General features: G+C 34.6%; 1 protein-coding gene across 3 annotated transcripts in view; it reads left to right on the forward strand.

Annotated features, from left to right (window-relative positions):
• Positions 1-20702, forward strand: part of SLC16A7 (solute carrier family 16 member 7) — an 81818-nt gene extending 61116 nt beyond the window's left edge. For 2 of the 3 annotated variants that reach the window (XM_039726878.1, XM_039726877.1), the window contains exons 4-6: positions 7066-7209; positions 8753-9565; positions 12197-12804. In XM_039726878.1, coding sequence (XP_039582812.1) covers positions 7066-7209; positions 8753-9565; positions 12197-12468 — 1229 coding nt within the window. In that variant the 3' untranslated portion in view covers positions 12469-12804. Of the gene's footprint in view, positions 1-7065; positions 7210-8752; positions 9566-12196 lie in introns of all 3 variants that reach the window. The other variant, XM_039726876.1, reaches the window with a different exon arrangement.
• Positions 20703-21884: the final 1182 nt, after the last annotated feature.

The raw sequence follows: 21884 nt of genomic DNA on the forward strand, positions 1-21884 counted from the left end.
TAAAAATTGTAACCTGCTTTGGAAAGGCACAAAATCCTAAACACTGAGTCTTCAATTAGAAATTTTTGAGTTCTTTGAAAGTGAGAGTGAGTTCAAAGGTTTCAGGTGAAAAATACTTATACGTGGGATAAGTACCTTCTATTATCTCTGGAAACAACAACCAATTTTTATTTATTGAGTCCATCAATCAGATGAGGGAAAGCATTGGGTTTTTTTGTTCGTGTTTGTGTGAGTATGTAGTCTCCATGTCTGGGCATAGCAGTTTTTTAATATGATTACTTTTGAGACAGAAAAACTATTAGATAGAAATACTGGTTAGCTATAAATAAACCTGTAGTTTCTGAATAGCACTAATTTGCATTTGTGCCCTCAGAGTAGACCTATTAGGATTTATTTTAAATATTCAGAAATGGGATACTTTCAGTTCACATGCTCAAACACAGATATTACCAAATTGAGCTTAGCCTGTCATTTCAGCCAACTACAGAGACAGAAGTATAACACTCCAAGGATGATACCTCTTTTAAAAAAACCCACTACACATTTTCATGAGAACATTTGAGAAATGCCTCATGAAATTCCAAATGAATCCCGAAAAAAAATGGAAAATTAATTTATTATTACCTTGTATAGGGTATACTGCTAGAGATAATTACATTTATTAATATTTATATATTAGTATTATTATCTTTACTGTATTTCCAGGGGGAAATAGTGAATAAGTCCTTGTTTGGTTTTTCATTTGAAGAACAAGTAGCTTTTAATGGCACAGGTTCATTATGCATATAACAGTATTATTATTATTTAAGTGAAGTCCCCAACACATTTTTTGAGTCAGAAAAGCTGTTTTAAATTTAGATTCATGCAAGCCTATGATATGCTGAGGACCTAATTGCTGTTAAATACTTAGCTTCAAAATTCATTGTCTTTTCTTCTGCAGAAAACTTTCATTAGTTTTTCCCTGTACCTCATTATTTGCTGCTGAACTTTCTAATGTTCATGTCGATACACTACATGCTCAATTTACAAGCTGGTTGTAAATATATAAGGAAATATAAGGAAACTTTAAAAAAATGCTGAAATATTTTTCTACATTGTACTTCTTTTCATTATAAAGTTCTCAATGTGAAATTTGGGCAGTTAATTTTGGGTCAGAGATTTTTTAGTCAGTGACCAAACATGTATGGTCACTGACTAAAAAATCTCTGAAATCTGCTGAGTGTTCAGTAGCTCATAGAATTACACTAATTCCCTGTTAAATATGATGAAGTTTCATATTGCTCATTTCAAAAGAAATGTCATAATTTATCTTAAAGTCTTCTGCGTTGTGATCAAGTGTTTCAGCCTTTTATGAAAAAAATTCTGCAGCAGAGCATGCAAAACATAATTAATATAAACCATTGATACGTATCCATGTAAATAATAATCAACATGGCTACTCCTTGATTAAAAACTGGGCATTCTTCCAGCTTTTTAAAATTCATAGATATAGAGCAATTTGCTAACTTGAAGACATTTTCTAAATTACATGGTCCATAACTCTATACACATTTGCGCCCTAACAAACAAGAAAAAAACCTGCGAGGCAAACAAGAGCTTTAATCAAAATATGCAAAGCCCTTGATTCATGTCTCTGATATTTCGCTAGAAAAGCACAAATACCAAAGCAGATCAAGTGATGCCTCCATAAAAGCAACACATTTAAAGCAAGTTCTAGCACCACTGATCACTTATTTTGTTTCTTCTGAACATTTCAGGAAAAGGCAGCTTATATTTGCAGACATATGTGTTTCTGTGTTCAGCACTTCACTTCAAAGCTTGCAGGTGTAACCTTTTTGGGAGGAGGAACCGTGAGGAAGAAGCTGGAGTTGAGCACTCTTCCATCAGTCAGGCTCCTATACCACACACACAATTACTGCATTCCTTATAAGCCTCCAAGGAATAGATGAAGGTCAAATTAATGTTCATTAGGGATCAAAAGATAAAAGCTTGATGGAATACAAGGCTCCTTCAGGACACCACTGAGAATGTGAGCCTTCAGGGTAATGACTCTGAGGAAATGTAGTTAAGAGCAGGGGAAGTGGAGAGCAAAGTGTGATGGATGGTTGAGCTGCTGACTGTGTCCTCCCTGGCAGGTTGAGCTTTTAGCTGCTGAGCTCTCCTAACTCACAGTCTAACAACCCTAGAATGTTACACATTTCTGTTTGGTGGTATTTACTGCAAGAGCATATTTTCTCATTGCTTTCTGTCAAGGTTACTGTGTTATCTAGGTTTATGGAATCAGTGCAGCCAGTTGTAAATGTTATATGAAATGGAAAAAAAAACCTGCTGCCAAATGCACAGAGGAACTACAGAGAAAACTTTCCAAGGGTTCTTGAACTAATTTACTTCACCGCTGTTACACAAACACATGGGATATGTCAGAAATGCAGGTTACCATTCCCAGAACAATGATCAAGAACACAAACATAAAAAATAATGCAAAAAAAGTTGCATGACTTTTTAATATTTTAATTTTTTTTCTGTCTAAAGCCTGTCTAAGAGTACTAGAAGAATTTAGCCAAAGGCTTTTGAATGAGAGATTAAACTGTCACAGAACGCATAATATTATGTCTTAGTCCTACTTGAGAAAAACAGCATATTTTTGAAAGTATTTTCCAAGTTAATTAATAGGTCTTAAGCATTTTGAGTTGCTTTTCCTCTGAATACCAGAGATAGGATTCCATTAGCAGTACTAAGAACTTGCTTAAAGCCTTTGTGATTGAATGAGTTTTCTTTAGTGGAGTCCATATCAAAAAAAAATAAAAAAGGGAAAAGTTGGACTCAGCAAATAGTTTATACTAATATTAATTCTTGGAGCTCCTTGGGCTTTTCTAGCCTTGTAGGAAATAGAAATAAAAGATAAACCTTGACTGGAAAGACAGCTGCATTGACTCTGCAGAGCAGATGGCTGAAAATGTGTTTAAATCACTTGACAGGATGCAATCTACAATGTAGCATTAGTGCAATTTGAAATATTACTACATTTATTTTCAACTTCTTTCAGAAATTCACTTCATTTAAATTAATGTCATATTGTTCAGACTGAGTCACTTCGTGTTCCTTTGGGTTGATGGCACTATGAACGCTGTAATGACATTGTTAATATATGTTTAAAAAAATTACCTTTTTATCAGGAAAGTTTATCTCTAGCTCCATACTAAAATTAATGGAAGTAGCAAAATAAAAAGCATGAATGCACTGGCAGTATGTGAGAGAAATTACAGAGTTCTCTCTAATTATATCACTGTATTACAGCAGTGAGGAATCAAACTAGGACTAATGGAACAGCTCCTCCTAGAAGCTGTGCAAAGGCCTGTGGAGAGCAGGGAGGTGATTCAGGACAGCCATACAGCTGCACCAATGGCAAGCCCTGCCTGACCAACCTATTGCCCTTCTGTGATGGCGTGACCATATCAGTGGTCAGGGGAAGGTTTATAGATGTAATCTCTCTGGATTTCTGTAAATCCTTTTACTTGACATCCTTGTCTGTAAAGTGGAGAGAGATGGACTTGATGAGTGGACTCTTAGCTGGATAAGGAATTGGTTGGACAGCCACACCCAGAGAGTAGTGGTCAATGTCTCAGAGTCCTGATGGACATCTGTGACACGTGGTGTCTCTCAGGGAAGATTTTCTTCATGACATCTAATCTAAATGTGCTCTTAGCATCCACAACTTCTTTGTGCACAAGTACATGTTCTTTTGAGCCAGTGAAACAGAACATAGGTGTCACAGTATTATGGACTTCGTATGGAACATCATAAAGAGCTCCAAAATGCATGATCCCATCTGCTCACATAGCTGAAATGACTTTTGCCACTTTTCCCTTGGCATAATGACCAACAGTGTGAAAAGTGGCTATTTTTTCTTGTCTTATAAAGCACAACCCTTCCTGAAACTGTTTTTCAGTGGCACTGGTTACAGTTGCTGTCTTACAGCCTGGTCCTTTGCCTGAAACAGAAAGATATAAAACAAAAATACAGCTGTAAGAGTGTTAGCAAATTACGATAATGTTCTTAAATTTGCTTTAGGGAGTATATAATCTTTTGTGGCTGATGATTTGTTGGTATGAGGGGAGAGACCAGAGTAAATATTCATGTGGGTCTCCTGACTTAACGTCTGTTATACAGCTACTTCAGGCTTTGGGAAAGTAGATTCAGAGATCCAGCAGTCCTTTAGTACATTAGCATATATTAATGTATAGCAAGGTTTTGGCAGTGTAATGGTATTTAAACAGCTTAATCTTCCTTTGTCTAAAAAGAAGGAATACACAAGGAATATAGACCTATGCTGGCATGTAAGCATTGCTTAAATAATTGTAGAAGATGTTAGAGGTGACATGAAATTTGTACAAGGCTATAAAACACACGATGGCAGGAAAACAGCTGGAATTTATTTAGAAATATCTATGTTAAGGTATGAAAATGCATTATTTTATGAGATTTCATAACAAAGTATATGCACAGATGTCAGAATAAAATGTTTAACCTACTTATCACATTGGAAGAGTGTCCTAGATAATTTAGGGAGCTTAAACTAACTCTGTGGCTTGTACAACAATTAATATTTCCCACATGCACAAATTTTAAATTAAAATACTGGAATATACGTAAAGAAAACCTCAGATTAAGTGAAGCTGTGGTGATAAGTACACATCATTAACTTAAAGAAAACAGCTCAAAGGGAGTATTATATTTAAAGGATTTTTGAATTCATGATGCATTCCAAATTTATGTCATTTGAAAGCATAGAGTCAGGCTCAGACAACCTATCTAAATTAATACATCCATATTTAGCTCAGCAATTAGGTCTTGTAGGTGAAGCTAACACTACATGCTTTGATCTGGAAAGCTGTAACTTAAGGTCCCAGCCTAACTGCTACAGTGAAGATCTGCAGAGATGCAGTTTTCCTGTTCCTGGTAAGGAACTGTCAGCAAATACTAAACAAATTTTTCAGTTTCAATTTTGTAAATACTTCCATCTCATCACATGAAGAACTGGGAAATTATTTTTTTAAAAATTAAAAATAGGTGTTTTCGCATGTCTAAAGTGAATACTGTTACTGGGTTTAGCAATAAAAACAACTAGAGGTTTTTTACTTGCCTTAGGTTTATTTATTTTCAAACTTATAGCTATTATTTGATACTGGGATGAAACATTTTGCTTTGAGTTAAAAAGAGATTTCCAGTTAAAAGGGTCATTTTTTTAACTCAGAGAAATTATTTCTATTGTTTACATATTTCAAAAGGACTTACTTTCTAACTCAGACATGAGCCCAACCACTAATTTTCCAAACATAACTCTATAAATAAAAAATTGTGTTCTTCCATGTTTCACTACGTTCTTCATATGGTCTCAAATGGGAAAGCCTTGCTTGTCACAGTTCTGCTTAGTGGCTCCCCTCAAACGGAAATAAAAAAATATTAGTTATGTTGTCATATAATCTGTCAGTTAAATGTTTTAGTGCTTCATAAGTGTTCTAAAGTCTTTTAATAAATCCCTGGGCTGTTGTCTATTTGGGTGTCCATTCCATGCTGTGGATGTTTAAGTCTGTTGGCTTTGATGTACATTTATGCTTAAGACTCCTTGGGACTCAAGTTATTTAATGAATACCCAAACTAAGATCCAAACATCACTCAAATCTTTGCTTTCCAGTCAAGTTAATTTCAAGCTGATCTCTGTATTAATGAGCTATTAGAAAAGACAGGCAGGCACAGTGCAACTCTATTGTAGAAGCTTATTTCCATAAGGAAGTAAGGTAAAAATTGATAATTTGGCATATTTTTAAGACTTCTGTTGTGTATATGCAAATAGTAATTAACATTTCCAGCCTATCAATAATAATACTTTAATACATTAAGGTAATTCAAAGATTGGAGTCTGAAATATAACTTTGCCTATGAAAGCACACTTCTAAATTTCATTGGAATTGGCTTTTCACCTCATGGAGTTTCTGGCATTTATTCCTTTAGATATTCATAAAAATAGAGACTTAAAACTGTTACCAGTATAGTGAATAACTTGTAGTGAACTTAGATGCAAATCAAGGCATTCCACTTTGTGCTAGGTCCCTGCTCTGTCTTAGGTTTGAAATGCATTTCTTTTTATGATGTTGGTTTTTTGGGTTCTTTGCTTTTATTTTTTTTAATTTTCTTATTGGATGACTTCTGTTATTGAAAAAGCAAGACTGTTTTTAAAGTTTTGGACTGAATATAGTGCTACCAGATGCTATGCAGGTTTAGCTAAAGAGCTTTGACAACCTCTTAGTCTTGATATGTAGCACACCATCTATTCTAGCCATGGTTGTTCAAAAACATATAATGTATGTCATGCTAAATTGCACACTAGCTGTTTGGTTAGTATGGATGTAATTATACCATAAACTGAATTACAGTTGAAACTGAAAAATGGACCTAGAGCAATATTTTTAAATTATATAGGTTTTTATGCTAAACCACATTTTAGATTTTCCCAGACAGTCTATAGTTATCTTACTGTGCATTAACACTCCCCTCTTGATGAGGTAAGGGTAAGCAAGCCTCAGGGGCCAGAGATTTATGTTCTGATTTCATAATATTTTGTGAACCACTATGTGTGGTTCTAAGTAGGGATGCAGGACATGCTGCAGTATTAAGTAATTTTAGTCTGTTTGCCTGGAGGTTCCTCCTGCTCTGTGGAGTTTTGATACCCATCTCATACTTGAAATTCTTCAGTCCTTGCACTTTCAAAACTTTCATTGACTGATCTTGGTATTGATTGTTCATGAACTGTAGCAATCCCTCTTGCTTGTCTGATGTCTTTAATCCTTTTATCCATCTTCATAACTAATCAATATTTATATTGTCATGGAAGCAGTATATCCACATCCAGTCTTGTGTCTGCAAACTCACAGCGTGTTTGCAAGACAGATTGGTATAGAAACGGGTTAGCATTTTCTGGGATAGAAGAGGAAAGCATTCCAACATGTTGGAATACAAAGATAGAGTTACCTGTTACCTGAAATTGCATTTTCTTTCTACCAACAGGTCCCATAAGCAGCATTTTGGTGAATAAGTATGGTAGCCGGCCTGTGATGATAGCAGGGGGTATCCTCTGTTCTTTTGGAATGATTGCATCCTCTTTCTGCAATAGTGTCCTTGAGCTGTATATATGTATTGGTGTGGTTGGAGGTAAGAGTCCTGTTTAAAAGGTTATATTTTGTTGTGTTATATCAAACTGTTTCTAATACTGTTCTACAAATGAGCCTCACTGATTGAGAATTCTCTGTGTACAGATGCAAAGAAGGTGGTAATACCTGAATTATCTAATCCTTTAAATTAACTGATATGATGTTAAATTATTTCTTAGGACAATTCAGAAATAACTGATGAATTTATTCACTAAATGCTGTATGTATGTACTTTTCCATATTGCTCTATAATTGTGGTATAAAAATTGATTGGCTCATGACAGCATCTATTACGTCATTTCATATGTGTACAATTTCACATTCATTATTTTAGTTTTCAATCATGTTGCACTACAAACAGAGTGGCAGATGCTAGCCAAATGCTAGTAGAATTGTGAAAGTTTGTACAGATTTCTGTAGGTTTTTTATACACACATCATCTCACAGAAAAGTATAACTTTCAGTTCAATATTTTCGTGTTTAAAATCCCCCAGGGTCAATCACCAAATAAAATTATTCTTAATCATTTATCACAGGCCTAGATATCACCTAAAGCAATGACTTAAACTCATTGTAATGCCAGTAAATTAAAGAATCTCCTTATTAAAAGTTGTGGGTTTTTTTAACTCCCTTCTCAGAATAAGGAAGGAGAGGTGAAATATTGCAGGTAATAAATGAATGAGATAATATCTGTATATTCAGGCTCATCTTCTTTTATGTTGGGACTAAAGGAGACTGTTTTTATTTAGTGATTAATCCCTAAAAGTCTTATTTTTGACATCCTAAATTTGGTGCCTACTGAAAGAGTAAAGTCAGGGTTTGGGAATGGACCAATCAAGGAGGAGAGTTTCTCTCCTGTACCATCAAGCAGAGGCATATTAGAGTTTATGGCTTAGATGTCTTAATACAGAGAGAAGGCCTAGAGGTTCAGCTTTGCTTTCAGTTTATACACTCAGCTGATCTGGGTGGGTGGTCTGCTCCCATGTGTGTGCTTTACAACTCCTTAATAGTGACCTGGGGAAGGAGAGCTGAATGTGCTGGAAAATAATTTGCTATTTTATGTTCCTGTTTTACAGACAAGTTGGGCCTTAATTAGGGTTGGAAATAGGAAATTAGGAGATTTATGCATTTAAATAAACTCTACATTCATTGTAGCTGAGGTGACATTTAATAACTTTTGTTAAATGAGCCGGGAGAGAACTGTATTACAGTTTAGCAAATATAAAAATGGTGAGTCAAGGCATGGATACCATCATTCTTCTGTATGTGATTCCCCTGTCTCTATCATTGCTGAAAGACAAAAGGAGTTTTGGCTTTCAATGCAGCGCTACAAGAGAAAATGACCAAATGCCACAATGACACAGTCTTGGTATAAACACTCATAGACACTAGTGAGGCTGTGTTTCCTTCTCTGATGCCAGTTGGTTTCTATATTGAGAATCAATGGATTGGATACTCGTCATTTTAAAAATAACTTGAAAGAGCTGGGATGGTTTTTTCACTGCATGACCTGCAATAATAACTGTCTTTTATGTGTTGTTTAGGTCTGGGTTTAGCATTCAACTTACAGCCTGCCTTGACCATGATTGGCAAGTATTTCTATAAGAAGCGTCCCATCGCTAATGGATTGGCAATGGCTGGAAGTCCAGTGTTTCTGAGCACATTGGCACCTCTCAATCAATTCCTCTTTAATGCTTTTGGCTGGAAAGGAAGCTTTCTTATTCTGGGAGGACTTCTTTTGAACTGCTGTGTGGCTGGGTCACTTATGAGACCTGTTGGACCAAAAAAAGTTACTCCTGTGAAAAAAGATGTTGAAAAAGGCACAGGAGATTCTGCCTTGCACAAAAACAACAAGAAGTCTTGTTGGCAAACTATGAATAAGTATCTAGATCTGTCCCTTTTCAAACACAGAGGGTTTCTGATATATCTGTCAGGAAATGTCATTATGTTTATTGGTTTCTTTGCTCCGATAGTATTCTTGGCTCCTTATGCCAAGCACAAGGGAATTGATGAATATTCTGCTGCTTTTTTGCTCTCTATCTTAGCCTTTGTAGACATGTTTGCTAGGCCTTCCATGGGACTTGTAGCAAACTCCAGGTTTATCCGGCCAAAGATTCAGTATTTTTTTAGTTTTGCTGTCTTGTACAATGGTGTCTGTCATATGTTGTGCCCTCTGGCAAAAAATTACACTGGCTTGGTGATATATGCTGTATTTTTTGGGTTTGCATTTGGAATGGTTAGCAGTGTTCTTTTTGAGACATTGATGGACCTTGTTGGAGCTGCCAGATTTTCCAGTGCGGTGGGACTTGTCACCATTGTGGAATGTTGCCCTGTGCTCATAGGCCCTCCTCTAGGAGGTAAGAATCTATTTCTTTCCATTTTTTTTTCAGACATTACAGCATAATCTTGCAATGTAACATTGAATTAATATAAACATTGTTCTTAATTTTTTCACTGTTACTAAAAATGTACCATAACAGCCTGATACTAAAAAAATCAGTTTTGCAGTAACTGCATCAGTTACAGTCCTGGTTTAGGGCAAATTTGGGAGAAATGCTCCAACCTAGGGGCAGCTTGAAGAATGCTCACTTACACTTGCTTAAACAACTTTAATTTATCTAAATAGAGAGAATGGGCATTTCCAGAGAGGAAAAACTAATAGAAAAGTGTCAGAAGAAACACAGGCCTGCTCAGCACTTTAGGCAGGGTGCACACATGGTGGGATTCCACCAGGGTGCTGTGGAGCGTTGTGCCCTGGCATGATTTCACACCCCCGCTCTGCTCGCAGCCACCCCTTTGGCCTGTTCCTGTAGCCAGTAGATGGGGGCAAGGCAATGCAGAGCGTGAACTGACTGAAAGATGTTAGCATCACCAACTTCTCTTTTCTAGTGTAAGGGGAGCTTAAAGGCACTCTAGGTGCATCAAAAGGGTCTCTAGGTGCATCACTTAGACTATGTTCATAACACTTGGGCTTCTAGCGGCAAAAATTACCAGCATTTTCAGGAAGTATTTTCAGAAAGTATTTTCTGTTTGCTGGGTTTTTTTCCTCAGTATTCAGTAATGGTTATAGCAAGCTTTATATTATTAAGATTTCTGATGATATAAGAGATTAAAAAAATATATACTCTAATTTCATTGAGAAGTACTGGTATGTATCTTGATGTGTGTGTTGCAGTATAAGCCCAACAACATGAGAATATAAAGACAGTGAGATTGCCAGCCTACTGAACATTAGCACTGTACCCACACTAGCATTGCCTCAGAAGTCAGCAAGTTTATGTGTGCCTAAAAGCATTTATATGTACTGAAATACTTCAGATTAATGTCAGTATTTCTATGAAAATAGCATTGTTGTGTGCAATTCTGAATATGCCAAAACAATTCCACTCACTTCAGTAAAATAATTTCTGTACAAGTAAATTTTTAATATGTCTAAAGGCATTCCATATTTTTCTCATAATTTAACATACAAATCCACTTTGGCAAAAGTAGAGCAAAATATATCCTCACACAGACTCTTTCTATGCCACCTAGTGGGGGGTCTGAGCCTGTAACCACTGGAGTCCAGCCTTTTCAGAAATGTTCTGAAATCAGTATCAACCCAAAAGATATTAAATCCAATATTTATGGAGCAGTAGTTTACACAGTTATTTAATTTTCAGCATATAAACTTTTCAGGAGTTTTGGAAAGCAGTTTTTTATTGTGTTATAACACTATGAATAATTGATTTAACTTTTTTAACAGAGGCAACAAAGGGCATGAACACATGGAAAAGCTAAGCTCCAGTTTTGACTAGTTCATATGTTTTAAAATAGTATGCTGAAGCATTTCTAATTCAGAATTTTGTTTTTAAATATATTTTTTATGAGACTGCTCATTGATAAAAATCAGCAAATTGCACTATTTACAGTTATAAGTGAATTCTACACTTGCAGTGCTATTTTGAGTTTGTCCCAATACTAGGTTTGTAAAAAAAAAAAAGTTTGGAATAATTTCATGGCTTGTAAACGTGTATCAGGTGAATAGGCTAGCATTATGTTTTCAGTCCAGTAAAAGCATCTAAATGCATACTAAATTGAAGTGTGCAGCTCACCCTATGAGTTTCAATTATAGTGTAGGAAAGTTCAGAGCTGAATACTTGGATACATACAAAGGTTAATTTGGGAATTGGGAAAATTTAGAAGGAATGTCTCATAAATTGGAAGAACTGTTATATTTTTCTCTCCTTGTCATAAAAAAATTTAATCTCAGAGGTCTGAATGTAAGTTTGTGGTACAGGGCTCAGAGTTTAAAACTCAACAGTTGAGCGTGATGGCTGAAGGGAGAAGCCTTTCTATCTGTTTCACCAGTCAGAGGAAAGTAAAAGTGAAAAGCAGGCAGCTGATGCACAGAGACAGCAGCCTAAAGAGGCACATACCTCTTCATTCTATTGTCTTTATGCAGCCTCAGTGAGTGTCAGACTGTCACTCCAAACAATAGGAAAACACAATTAGGAGGTGAATGAAATAATAAGGTAATGAAAGAATGAAAATAGAAGAGCTGAAAAACTGTCATTATTCATTAAGCTTTACTTACTTTTTTCTTCAACATTTTATTATTGTCAGTGTCTTCAACGGCAATTGCTATCTTGATTACAGGGGGTTTTTGAGAGTTCCACTGTCTATGTTAGACAACTTTAACATGTTGAAAATGCATTTTTGCTCAAACTTCAAAACTAAAAAAATATATAGATATTTTTCCCAGGGAAAAGATGTGTATTTTAGTTCTTCAACATGTGTCTTCAACGGCAATTGCTATCTTGATTACAGGGGGTTTTTGAGAGTTCCACTGTCTATGTTAGACAACTTTAACATGTTGAAAATGCATTTTTGCTCAAACTTCAAAACTAAAAAAATATATAGATATTTTTCCCAGGGAAAAGATGTGTATTTTATTTGATATCCTAGTCTAAATGCTCTTTTCCTCTCCTCTTATCTTTGTATTTCAGGTTGGTTAGTAGATGTTACTGGTGAATATCAGTACATGTATTTAGTCTGCGGAGTGATTGTGACTGTGGCCAGTATCTGGTTGTTCATTGGCAACGCCATCAACTACAGGCTTTTGGCAAAAGAAAAGAAGTTAGAAGATGAGAAACAGAAAGCACAGAAGAACGCTGACCCAAAGGAAGCAGAACCATTAACAAACAATGAGAATGAAGATGCTTCCAGCAGAGCTGATAAAGCTCTTGAAGACCCATCAGAAAGAGAAACCAATATTTAGTCTGAAATATAGCTCAGAAGGCAACATTTATGACTTCCATTAGGAATATGTCTTCAAGACACAGGCCAGGTTTTGTGGTAATAATGATCAGTCACAATATTGGATGGGAACAGATTTTTGCCCTATGGCAAGACTCAAAGCTAAATTACTATCTACAGTTTATTTGTTTCAGTGATACAAAATTACAATTACAGAGGTAGTGGCTCAATGCAAATGAGTCAAATAAATTTTGACTCTGGACAATCAAAAGTCAGATAAACCAGGCTATAAAGCCTTCCTATAACAGTTTTGTTTCAGAAGTGTATCTAGTGCAAAAGTATCTCCTACTCTCATTTGGGAAGATACTTGCATTCATCTTTACGATGTGGTTAAAGTCTATTGAAATAATCTGCCCAAATTCTATTTACCATTAATATTAAAGAGAAGATAAAGTCAAAGATTTGTTTCAAAAGAGACATAATACCTGACCCGTGGCACACTGAAACATTCTTCTCTTTTGTACACCCACTAGATAAAAAATATGGCTGCATAAGCAATTATGGATATAAAAGTTAAGTGTAGGAGACAAATAATTGGTGAACACATCTCTAAAATGCAATAAAAAGCTGATTCATAATATATTCCAGAAGTAGTTTCCTCCAGTTATAGCTGATTACGTAGTACTTCAACATATACATTTGAATTTAAAGTATGTTCACACCTTGCTAATTCAAGCTAGCTAAAATCTGCCTGTACATAAGAGGTTTAAACCCAAGATTTACATTTCTAACAAGAGTGGCAATCAGTTTGTTGACTGTGTATTCCTGTGTAGCTGAAGGATCTGGATCAAACTGTGAAGCCATTTTCCTAAAGGGACTAGATTCATAATCTGCTGATGTTAAAAGGATACTAACCCTTGGCTTTTGTGGCCTTAATGAGTTTCATGACAATGACTTCAAAGTAGATGCTTGGCTTTATTGACAAGTCGTTAGTTGTTTGAAGGTTTCTTGAGAGGAGATTGAAGATCTAACTTCAGATCTTTGCAGATGGGTAGCTTCCCAGTTCCCACTTCCCATTTGCAGGAATTTAGTGAAAAGCTACTTCTTTTTGTATTGCTGCTTTGAGCAAAAATGCTGCAAGGCACCTTGACAGTGCCAGTCTGGAAGCTTTGTATTGACATATCAGTTTTATGCAGGATGTTTAGTCTTGTGTCTACAATTTCATGCAGACCATCATGTAAATTAAAATGTACACAATTGTTCTTCTTCCTTTAGACAAAACAAGGCATAAACCTACAATTTTACTTTACACAAATGATTAACTACTGCATTTAAAAGATAAAAGTGCGAGCTTCTGAAGATAATGTGTGAAATTATTTCTATTCTATTTCTAGGTAAGGAAAGGTGCTATTCATTTTGGAGGGATGCTTATAAATGCCTCAAAAATTGTGAAAATTAAGGGTCTGATTCATAAAACATTTATGCACTGTTTATGCAGGATACACCTACACTCAATTCCAGGAAAAGAAAATTATTCATTTTAATCCTCTTCTAAATATCAAAAATTTGGAAATATATTGGACTGAGTGATAAACACTAACTGTGATAAGCACACTTTGAAGTGCCAATAACAAAATTAAAAACTCAGTAGTAAAATCTAGTAGATATGGGAGGGCTTTTAAGAAAGTTATTTCTTAATATTATTTTCAATATTATTTTAATTTTTCTTCTAAAAATGTTGATAGCTCTTGCTTCTGTTTTACTGGTTTATCATTTTATAAGGTTCCACAGTAATGCTGATTTTTAAAAATTTTCTCATCACTGTTTTGGGGAGAAACATGAATCTACTCTCAGCATGGTACAGAATTTAATACCTACTTTTTACCTAGTTATATTCAGGAAAACCAAACTTCTCCAACAAATGCTGTAAATTTTGAGGAGCATCAGAATCAAAATATACGCATTTCAGAGTTTTGGGATAAAATATGGGTTGCATGTTCAGACTCGAGCCGTGTACTTTGAAAGGAGGAATGATTCAGCCCCAGTAAAATTACAGTTCCTCTCCCAAGCCCCAGCTTCAGAGAGGAAATAAATACATTGCACCTCCCTCTGAACCTTAGCCTTTCCAGCACCCCATGACATGAGGCATTGCTCTCTTTTTGGCTGTACAAACATACTGAGTGAATTCCAGGAGCTGTGAAGGCCTTGTGTGCCCACAGCCAGCAAGGGATGAGTTTCATAGATACTAAGCTTTCATACAGTAAGGATTATCAGTTATAAATACTGGACTGTGAAAGATGAACTGAAATTTTAGCTGAAGAGTGGTCATATGGAATATGACTCTGCTCTTGATAGCCACTGATAGAAATGCAGAGATTATTTGAAAAGAGATTAATACAGGAACTGAACCAAAATGTCTGAGGTAAAATTGTAGGTGCTTATTGTTATCTCTTTGCAATAAAGGAGCATGATTAAGAATAAGGGTAGAATACAAGCAGTGTTAACTTTTGACTGAAGGCTGTTAAAAGTTGCTGTTGAGTAAATAAAGGATTCATAAAAATGATGATTAAAAAAAGTCTCTCAGGAAATATGCAGGCAACTTGCCTGTTCTATGCAGGATCTCAGAATGCAAAACAACATGGCATAGGAAATAAGGGAAAAACAAAGTTCCTCGAGCCACAGACACATCTGACCACTAGCAGCAAAAATTAAATCACTATCTCAGAAAAATAAAAATTTCCATAAACACTCTACAGAGATGTTACTCTTTCGTCTCTGATCCATTATGTTAAAAGGTAATAGGAGTGTAAGAGGTGCTTTACCACCACTCACCAATGTGCAGTTTTTAATCCCATGAAGCAAAATAATGTGGCTTTATGGGATTAGGCAACTAGAGCAATATAAAGTAGGAAGAGCCACATTAAACATTTTCTTACACCTCGTTCATTACTCTTTCTCTTAATAATAGCAACAAAATAAAACCCATCAGCATACTCTTGATACTACTGAATATTAAAGAACCCAGAGATGAGTGAAGAAAATTGGAACTGTATCTATGCAAAAACTGTCTCAAATTAAAAACCTGTGTCTTCCAAATAACAGGTTCTAAAGGGGCAATTGCCTAGTATAGGTAGCTCTTATTTCTAAATGAAATTATAATAATAAATTGCCTTGCATCAACTTCATTCTGAATATCAAAGCAGCAAAGCAGCAAAATGAGTATAACTTGTCTTCAAACTCCTGAATATCACTCCTACTTGCACTGACCTGTAATTTGTACTGTAAATCATTTGATCACTACATTTCTGCTTTTGAGATTAGACCTAGGTATATACACAATTTCTCTGAATTGCTCTGGTTTCTCTACATTATCTGACCCTCAGTTTGAACCACTGAAGGGTCAGCACTAATACATTCCCCTGATCAGTGATGAAGAAATGTACTCCAACTTTCTAGCACATGCGTCTCTTATGAGCTCTAAGAATCTGTAGTCTCAGTCAGTGCAAGCAAATCCTTAATTGATCTTCTTCTCATTTATACTCGTGTATACTTCATTATTTTCATTTCTCTACTACAGTACTGCTAAGCCTGATTGCCCTTTTTTTCTTCTAGAAAGAATAATGCGAAAAATTTAAAACTAGTAGCAAGGTGGATAGCATCAATAATATTTTCGCAATTTCATATCAGGGTTAAATTTCAAGTAATTTTAAAGTGCACATCCCAATACTTCTCTCTCTTTTGTGGTTTTTTTATGTCATATACTCTATTAGCTGGAGAATTCTCCTGTATTGCCCTTTCCAATTCCAGAGAAAGACTCTTCACTAATAATTCTCAGTACTATTTTAGGAATGTATCAAAATTTCACTCTCTCCTCTCTCCCCATTGAACTGTGCTTGCAATTGTTGTTAATTCTGTATTTCCATGAAGTTCAGAAAAGCATCTTTTTATATGAAAGACTTTGTAGTCTTTTATTTCAGGAGTGTGTTTTGTGAACTACTGTAACAGAGGTAGGGAAAATCTTACTTCATTTTCAAATAGACTTTTTTTAAGTGATGCTGTCCTTATTGAGAGGAGGTACAGCTTTACTTACTGCTGAAGTGAATGGCAGCAATTTCACTGACATTGATGCAAATTCACATGAATTTTAATGGTTGTGTTGCATATCAGCATCCACTGTGCTTAAAAAACATTTGGCAATGTGTACATGATTTTTCCTCCCAGAGAATTCTCATTCCTTTTAAATGTTCCCCACCTGCACCACCCCATACTTCATTTTGATGTAACAAAAAATTTGAACTGGGTATGTAGTGACTTATCTTTAATTCTTTCTTGTTTTTTTTCATGAAATGACACATTTTCCTGTTGCCAAATGCAACATTTTTCACTTCCTTCTTTCATGTCTGGTTGTGAATATTAGTGGAGAGATACTGGTATACATAAGTTAAAGATACTACATGCAGCCAGATTTTGGACTGCTATCACGATTTCACTAAGCAAAGCCAGTCACCACTTTTATATATGAACATGCTATAAATGACACTGACAATTTTGCCTATAACAAAATTGAATCAGGCAATTTTTGTTAGTTTCTCTATAGATGACTATTTTTATACTCACAGAGAGGAATATAAAGAGAATTTTAAAATAATTATTTTCAGAGATGGCTTACCAGTTTTATTAAGGCTGTTTGGAATTTTTTGGGGGTGGATGCACCTCTGATATTTTTGCAAATATATATATAATGAAAGTGCTTGCATGTACTATCACATTTTTGATCAAAATTTGCATAAGCATTGCTGCATGATTTCAATATAATTTGCATGTTGTAGTTTTGCAGTTCAAATTTTTCTCATCATCTACCTCTCTGTTGAAGTTTGGAGACTTGCACAACCCTGGAAGAATAGAGTTAACAAAATGCATAATGGTAAAACCTGTACAGACTATTGGAAAGTCTCCCAAATATTTAAAGCTGCTTGCACTTCTGTTTTCAAGGCAGGGCATATCTGTGATCACATCTTTGTATCAGTTCACATATTTTTAATCTTAACCCATACCTATTAAGTTTTTGCATCACTGATCTGGTTTAAAAACTCAATGTGTCATTTAGCTATCCAAAGTCTAATGATCTTTCTGTGAGATGCTGACCACTATTATTTTTTGTTTTCTTACAGTTTCTGAGTTAGGGAAATTAGCAAAGTTAATATATCCAAATAGTTTATAAAATTATTATAGAACATTTAGCATTTTGCATCCCTGAAAAAAAAATTGGGTTTCTGGTTTAGAAATAATAGCAAATTTCAGCTTGCTTTTCCTTTTATGGGGCAGTTGAAGGAAGTACTCACAAAATATTAGATTGGGGTCAAGGAATGATGATTATTCTTCATATGCTCTTTACAAAACCAGAGATGATTGTTCCTTCAAAGATATTCCTCAAACAATTCTTACCTTCTAGGACCTATTACACAGTCCACTAAAGCCAACATAAAAATACCAATCAAGGAGCTTTACCGAACATTTGAGGTGATATGGCTTCAGTGGAGATTTCAGCCTTATTTTCTCCATTCCAAATCTCAGGACCATCAGATTTAACACAGCAAACACAGCTGGCAAATTTTCTATGCCTGCATAATATTCCTAATGAATCAGTCCCTAAATTAACGCACAATATGTATTATTTTAGTAGCCTATGTAAATAATTTTTTTTAAAAATCCCACCATACATTCTGAATGTAGATTATAAAATACAGAGGATATATTTGAATAAATATACAAACAAGTCTGTTTACCCCAATGGAAATTATTTCCTTTCAAGCCTTCTTTGAGCAGTTTATAACCTTCAGTTTTCTTATTTCCAGAGAAAATTGTTTATGTCGTCTGTGAATGTATATATGGACATATATAAGGGAATATATATGCAGATGTGGTATGTGTGTATATATGTATTCCCCTATATATAAAACTCTAATTTATATATATTATATATATTTCTGTATATATAAAATATATATAATGTTTTAGAGTAAGTTACATATTGTGCCTGATAAATGAAACATAATTGTAAGCAAATAAAAAACTTCCACAAATGACAGAAAAAATTTAAGCTTTTTTGTAAGGGCATATGCTATTTTTCAGTTTCTGCTAGATTTATTTATAGTAGAAATTAATTAAAATGCTGCAGTATTACATAACACTGGTTTCCAACCATGACTCAGTTCAAAGCAGCCTAAGATCACTGAGAATGTTCATTAAGGTATATGGCAAAACCTACATTGTTGATGAACTTGTTGATGGGTGTCATTGCTGTGGAAATATTAACAAAATGATCTCTGAACAGGCTGCAACCAATATACTGAGTTTTCAGCTAATGTGACATGTATGACCAGTTCATACAAAATATTGGTGGACATTATATTTTTTGTAACAAGTATGGAAAGTGAGAACACTCAAGCCCCTGCAAACAATATTCCTGTTAGATTAATATGTGAAATTCTCTAGAACATTAGTCATTAAAAACACTGACAATATATCATAATTTTTGCAGGTTTTGGTGGTTTTAATTGGTCTGCATGTAGGCAAGCCCATGAAAAGTCTACATTTGGCTCTCACTCTTTAAAACAGTTACACTTTAAAATTACTGGGAGATTTTTCAGAGTGGTACATAAGTCATTTACATAAATTCTCTTCCTCAAAGAGTGATACAGCTGCATTTTCCATTTATAGCCTACTTGGAAAGTTCATCATATCTTCAGTTTATCAACAGAACCTGGTATTGCTATGCAATAATTAAACATGCAGTAACCATTGTTGTTGACTAATAAAGTTGTTTCTTCCTTTCTGTATTTTGCAATACTGTATGGTTTTTACTTGAATAAATTGGCTAGATTTTTTTTTGACAATCATTTATTAGCTAGAGGTGCTATTTATGTTCCAAAGAGATATGAGTGAATGATAACTTTCTAGATGCCAAATCCTTTTTTTGACCTGACAAAATTCATTGTTCATAATGTATATTAACCCTGTAAAGTGCTTATGCATTGCATTAAATTGTATTTAAATGCATTTTTGTTCATTAACTTCTAGTCCAGGCTTGTACTACTGTGTAATATGTCAAGTTTGTCCATATATATTTATGGGAAATTACAATGAAAATTGTGTATAATAAGCAATTGGGAGGAAAAAAAAAAGAAAATAAAATTTCCATGTAAAGTTTTTCTGAAACGATGCAAATTCTATTTCTTAGGCTCCTTAATAGTATATTATTTACACCTTCAGAGTATGCAAATATTCATAGATTGGTTCACAATTCAGTTGTAGCAAAGGTCTCAAAATAATTTCTTGTTGCATACAGAAACAGAACTTCAAGATTTCCTGTGGAGAAAAGCTACTGCTAGTAGCAGAACATTGTACCAACCCCTTGCTATTCCTAATTTCACCATCTGGACACCAGGGATTCTTTTCCCCATTACTTGGATTTGGATGTGTTCCTATGTTCCATGTACATGGAATGTTATTCCTTAGTCACCAATACTCATTTTGCTACAGAAGAGGAATTTATCCATGTCTTGAAATAGTGTATGTAGATAAGTCTTACTTTGTATCCTCTGAATATTGTCTGTTCCTATGTTTTTGTAAATTGACTTCAGTCTATGATTTTTTGCCCCAGTTAAAATGTTATTTACAGAATGTGATTGGATAATTAAAATTAAGATATTGGGGAGGTGTTAGAGACAGTGACATATGTATGTGACATGATAGTATGCACCTTTGCATACTATCTACACATCTTTTAGATAGATGCACAGGAGGCTACTAGAAAACAAAGATATAAAATATGAACTATTGAATAAGAAAGAAATAACTTTATCAAAGCAAATGGTTGTTATATTTCTAATAACTGTAAAATCTATTTTCAAAGAATTATACATATAACCTTCATGATACAGAAGTTTTGATTCAGCTGTCGAAATATATTTTGATATTGTTTAGATTATGGACCCTTGTAATATTTGCATGTCTGACTGTTTTAATAATCATAAAAATCCATTTTCAGGTATTAACCAAGCTAAAGAACAAAAAAAAAGTTAAAAATATCTAGTAGTAAAATTGTCCTTTTGAAACAATGAACAAGATATGATATTTAACCCTGCTCAGAGACACAGCTGATTTCACTTTTGGGCCTGAAGATGTTTTGCCTCACTGAGTCTAAATGCATGACTAAAATACATTGCTGAAAAATAGATACTGATTTCAGAAAAATCATTTCTATTAATGAGGTTTTATATTTTGATTGTGTAGTGGCAAGATAAATGGAGACCTCAGTCTGTAGTTTGTTTCTAATATCAGCTGTTAGTGTTTTCCAACAAATGTTATTTTATTCTAGTAATGACCCCTTTTAACTCTGCTGATTATTCCAAGTCAAGTAAATAGATTGCACATGCCATTGCAACTCAACATTAATAGCTTCCACAGTTTTATTCCTCTGATCAGGACTTTAAAAACATTATCATTCATTGAAGTTCCTAATCTATAACAAGCAGTCAACCCTCAACTTGTGTGGGATCTGCTATGCCAGCTGGTTCTCTGAAAGTCTATGGGACCTGATGGGATTAATCTGAGAAGTGTTGGCTGATATTGTTGCAAAACCTCTAGCAATTGTTTTCAAATGTCTTGGGAATCTGAAGAGGACACAGGTGACTGGAAGCTGGCAAGCATCTGCATTTGCCATAGCACATTATGTCTTGCTTCATCTTCTTACATTGCAGATAGAGATCAGAGGTACCAGCATTGGTTTTTAAATATAAGGTCTGAATCATAAGTCAAAGGAAATTAAGTGTTTTATATATATATATAGTGTATTAACAATAGTCACATAATTGGTGATTGTGATTCAACTGGTTGAATAAGTAGTTCCATTTCATTAGATTACTTCTAATTACCCATGCCTTGTGACATCAAATTGTAAGCCTATCTTAGTTAATATACATCCATTCGCTGAAGGCTTATTTTTGTCATGGAAGCTTCTTACAGCATCCTGTTGTATAACATAATGATGTTCTCACCTCAAAACTTACATATGAGAATATGATGATGTTCTTTTTTTGACTAGCATGACACCTCAGTCTTGCTGGTTTTTCTGTACAGGGGAACTCTTGACCTAATCCAAAGTTTCGCTTTTTTTCTCAGAAGATATAAAATAAAGATGATACACCTGGACAAAATCCAGGTGAAACACTGAGTCAGATTTCTATTTTTAGGACATTTTACCCACTTTTTTTCAGTGCAAATGGATCTTTAAACATTGAGGACTGTACTGTCTTGAATTCAGTTTAAAATTTTATAATCACAGATTTCATGTATTATTTGAAAATTACATCAAATCAATACTTCACATTAATATATGAGAATTTAAAGTAATTTTTCAAAACTAATACTCAGATG

This window comes from Passer montanus, unplaced genomic scaffold (assembly GCF_014805655.1).
Source record: "Passer montanus isolate IOZ18808 unplaced genomic scaffold, ASM1480565v1 scaffold6, whole genome shotgun sequence".
Taxonomy (NCBI): domain Eukaryota; kingdom Metazoa; phylum Chordata; class Aves; order Passeriformes; family Passeridae; genus Passer; species Passer montanus.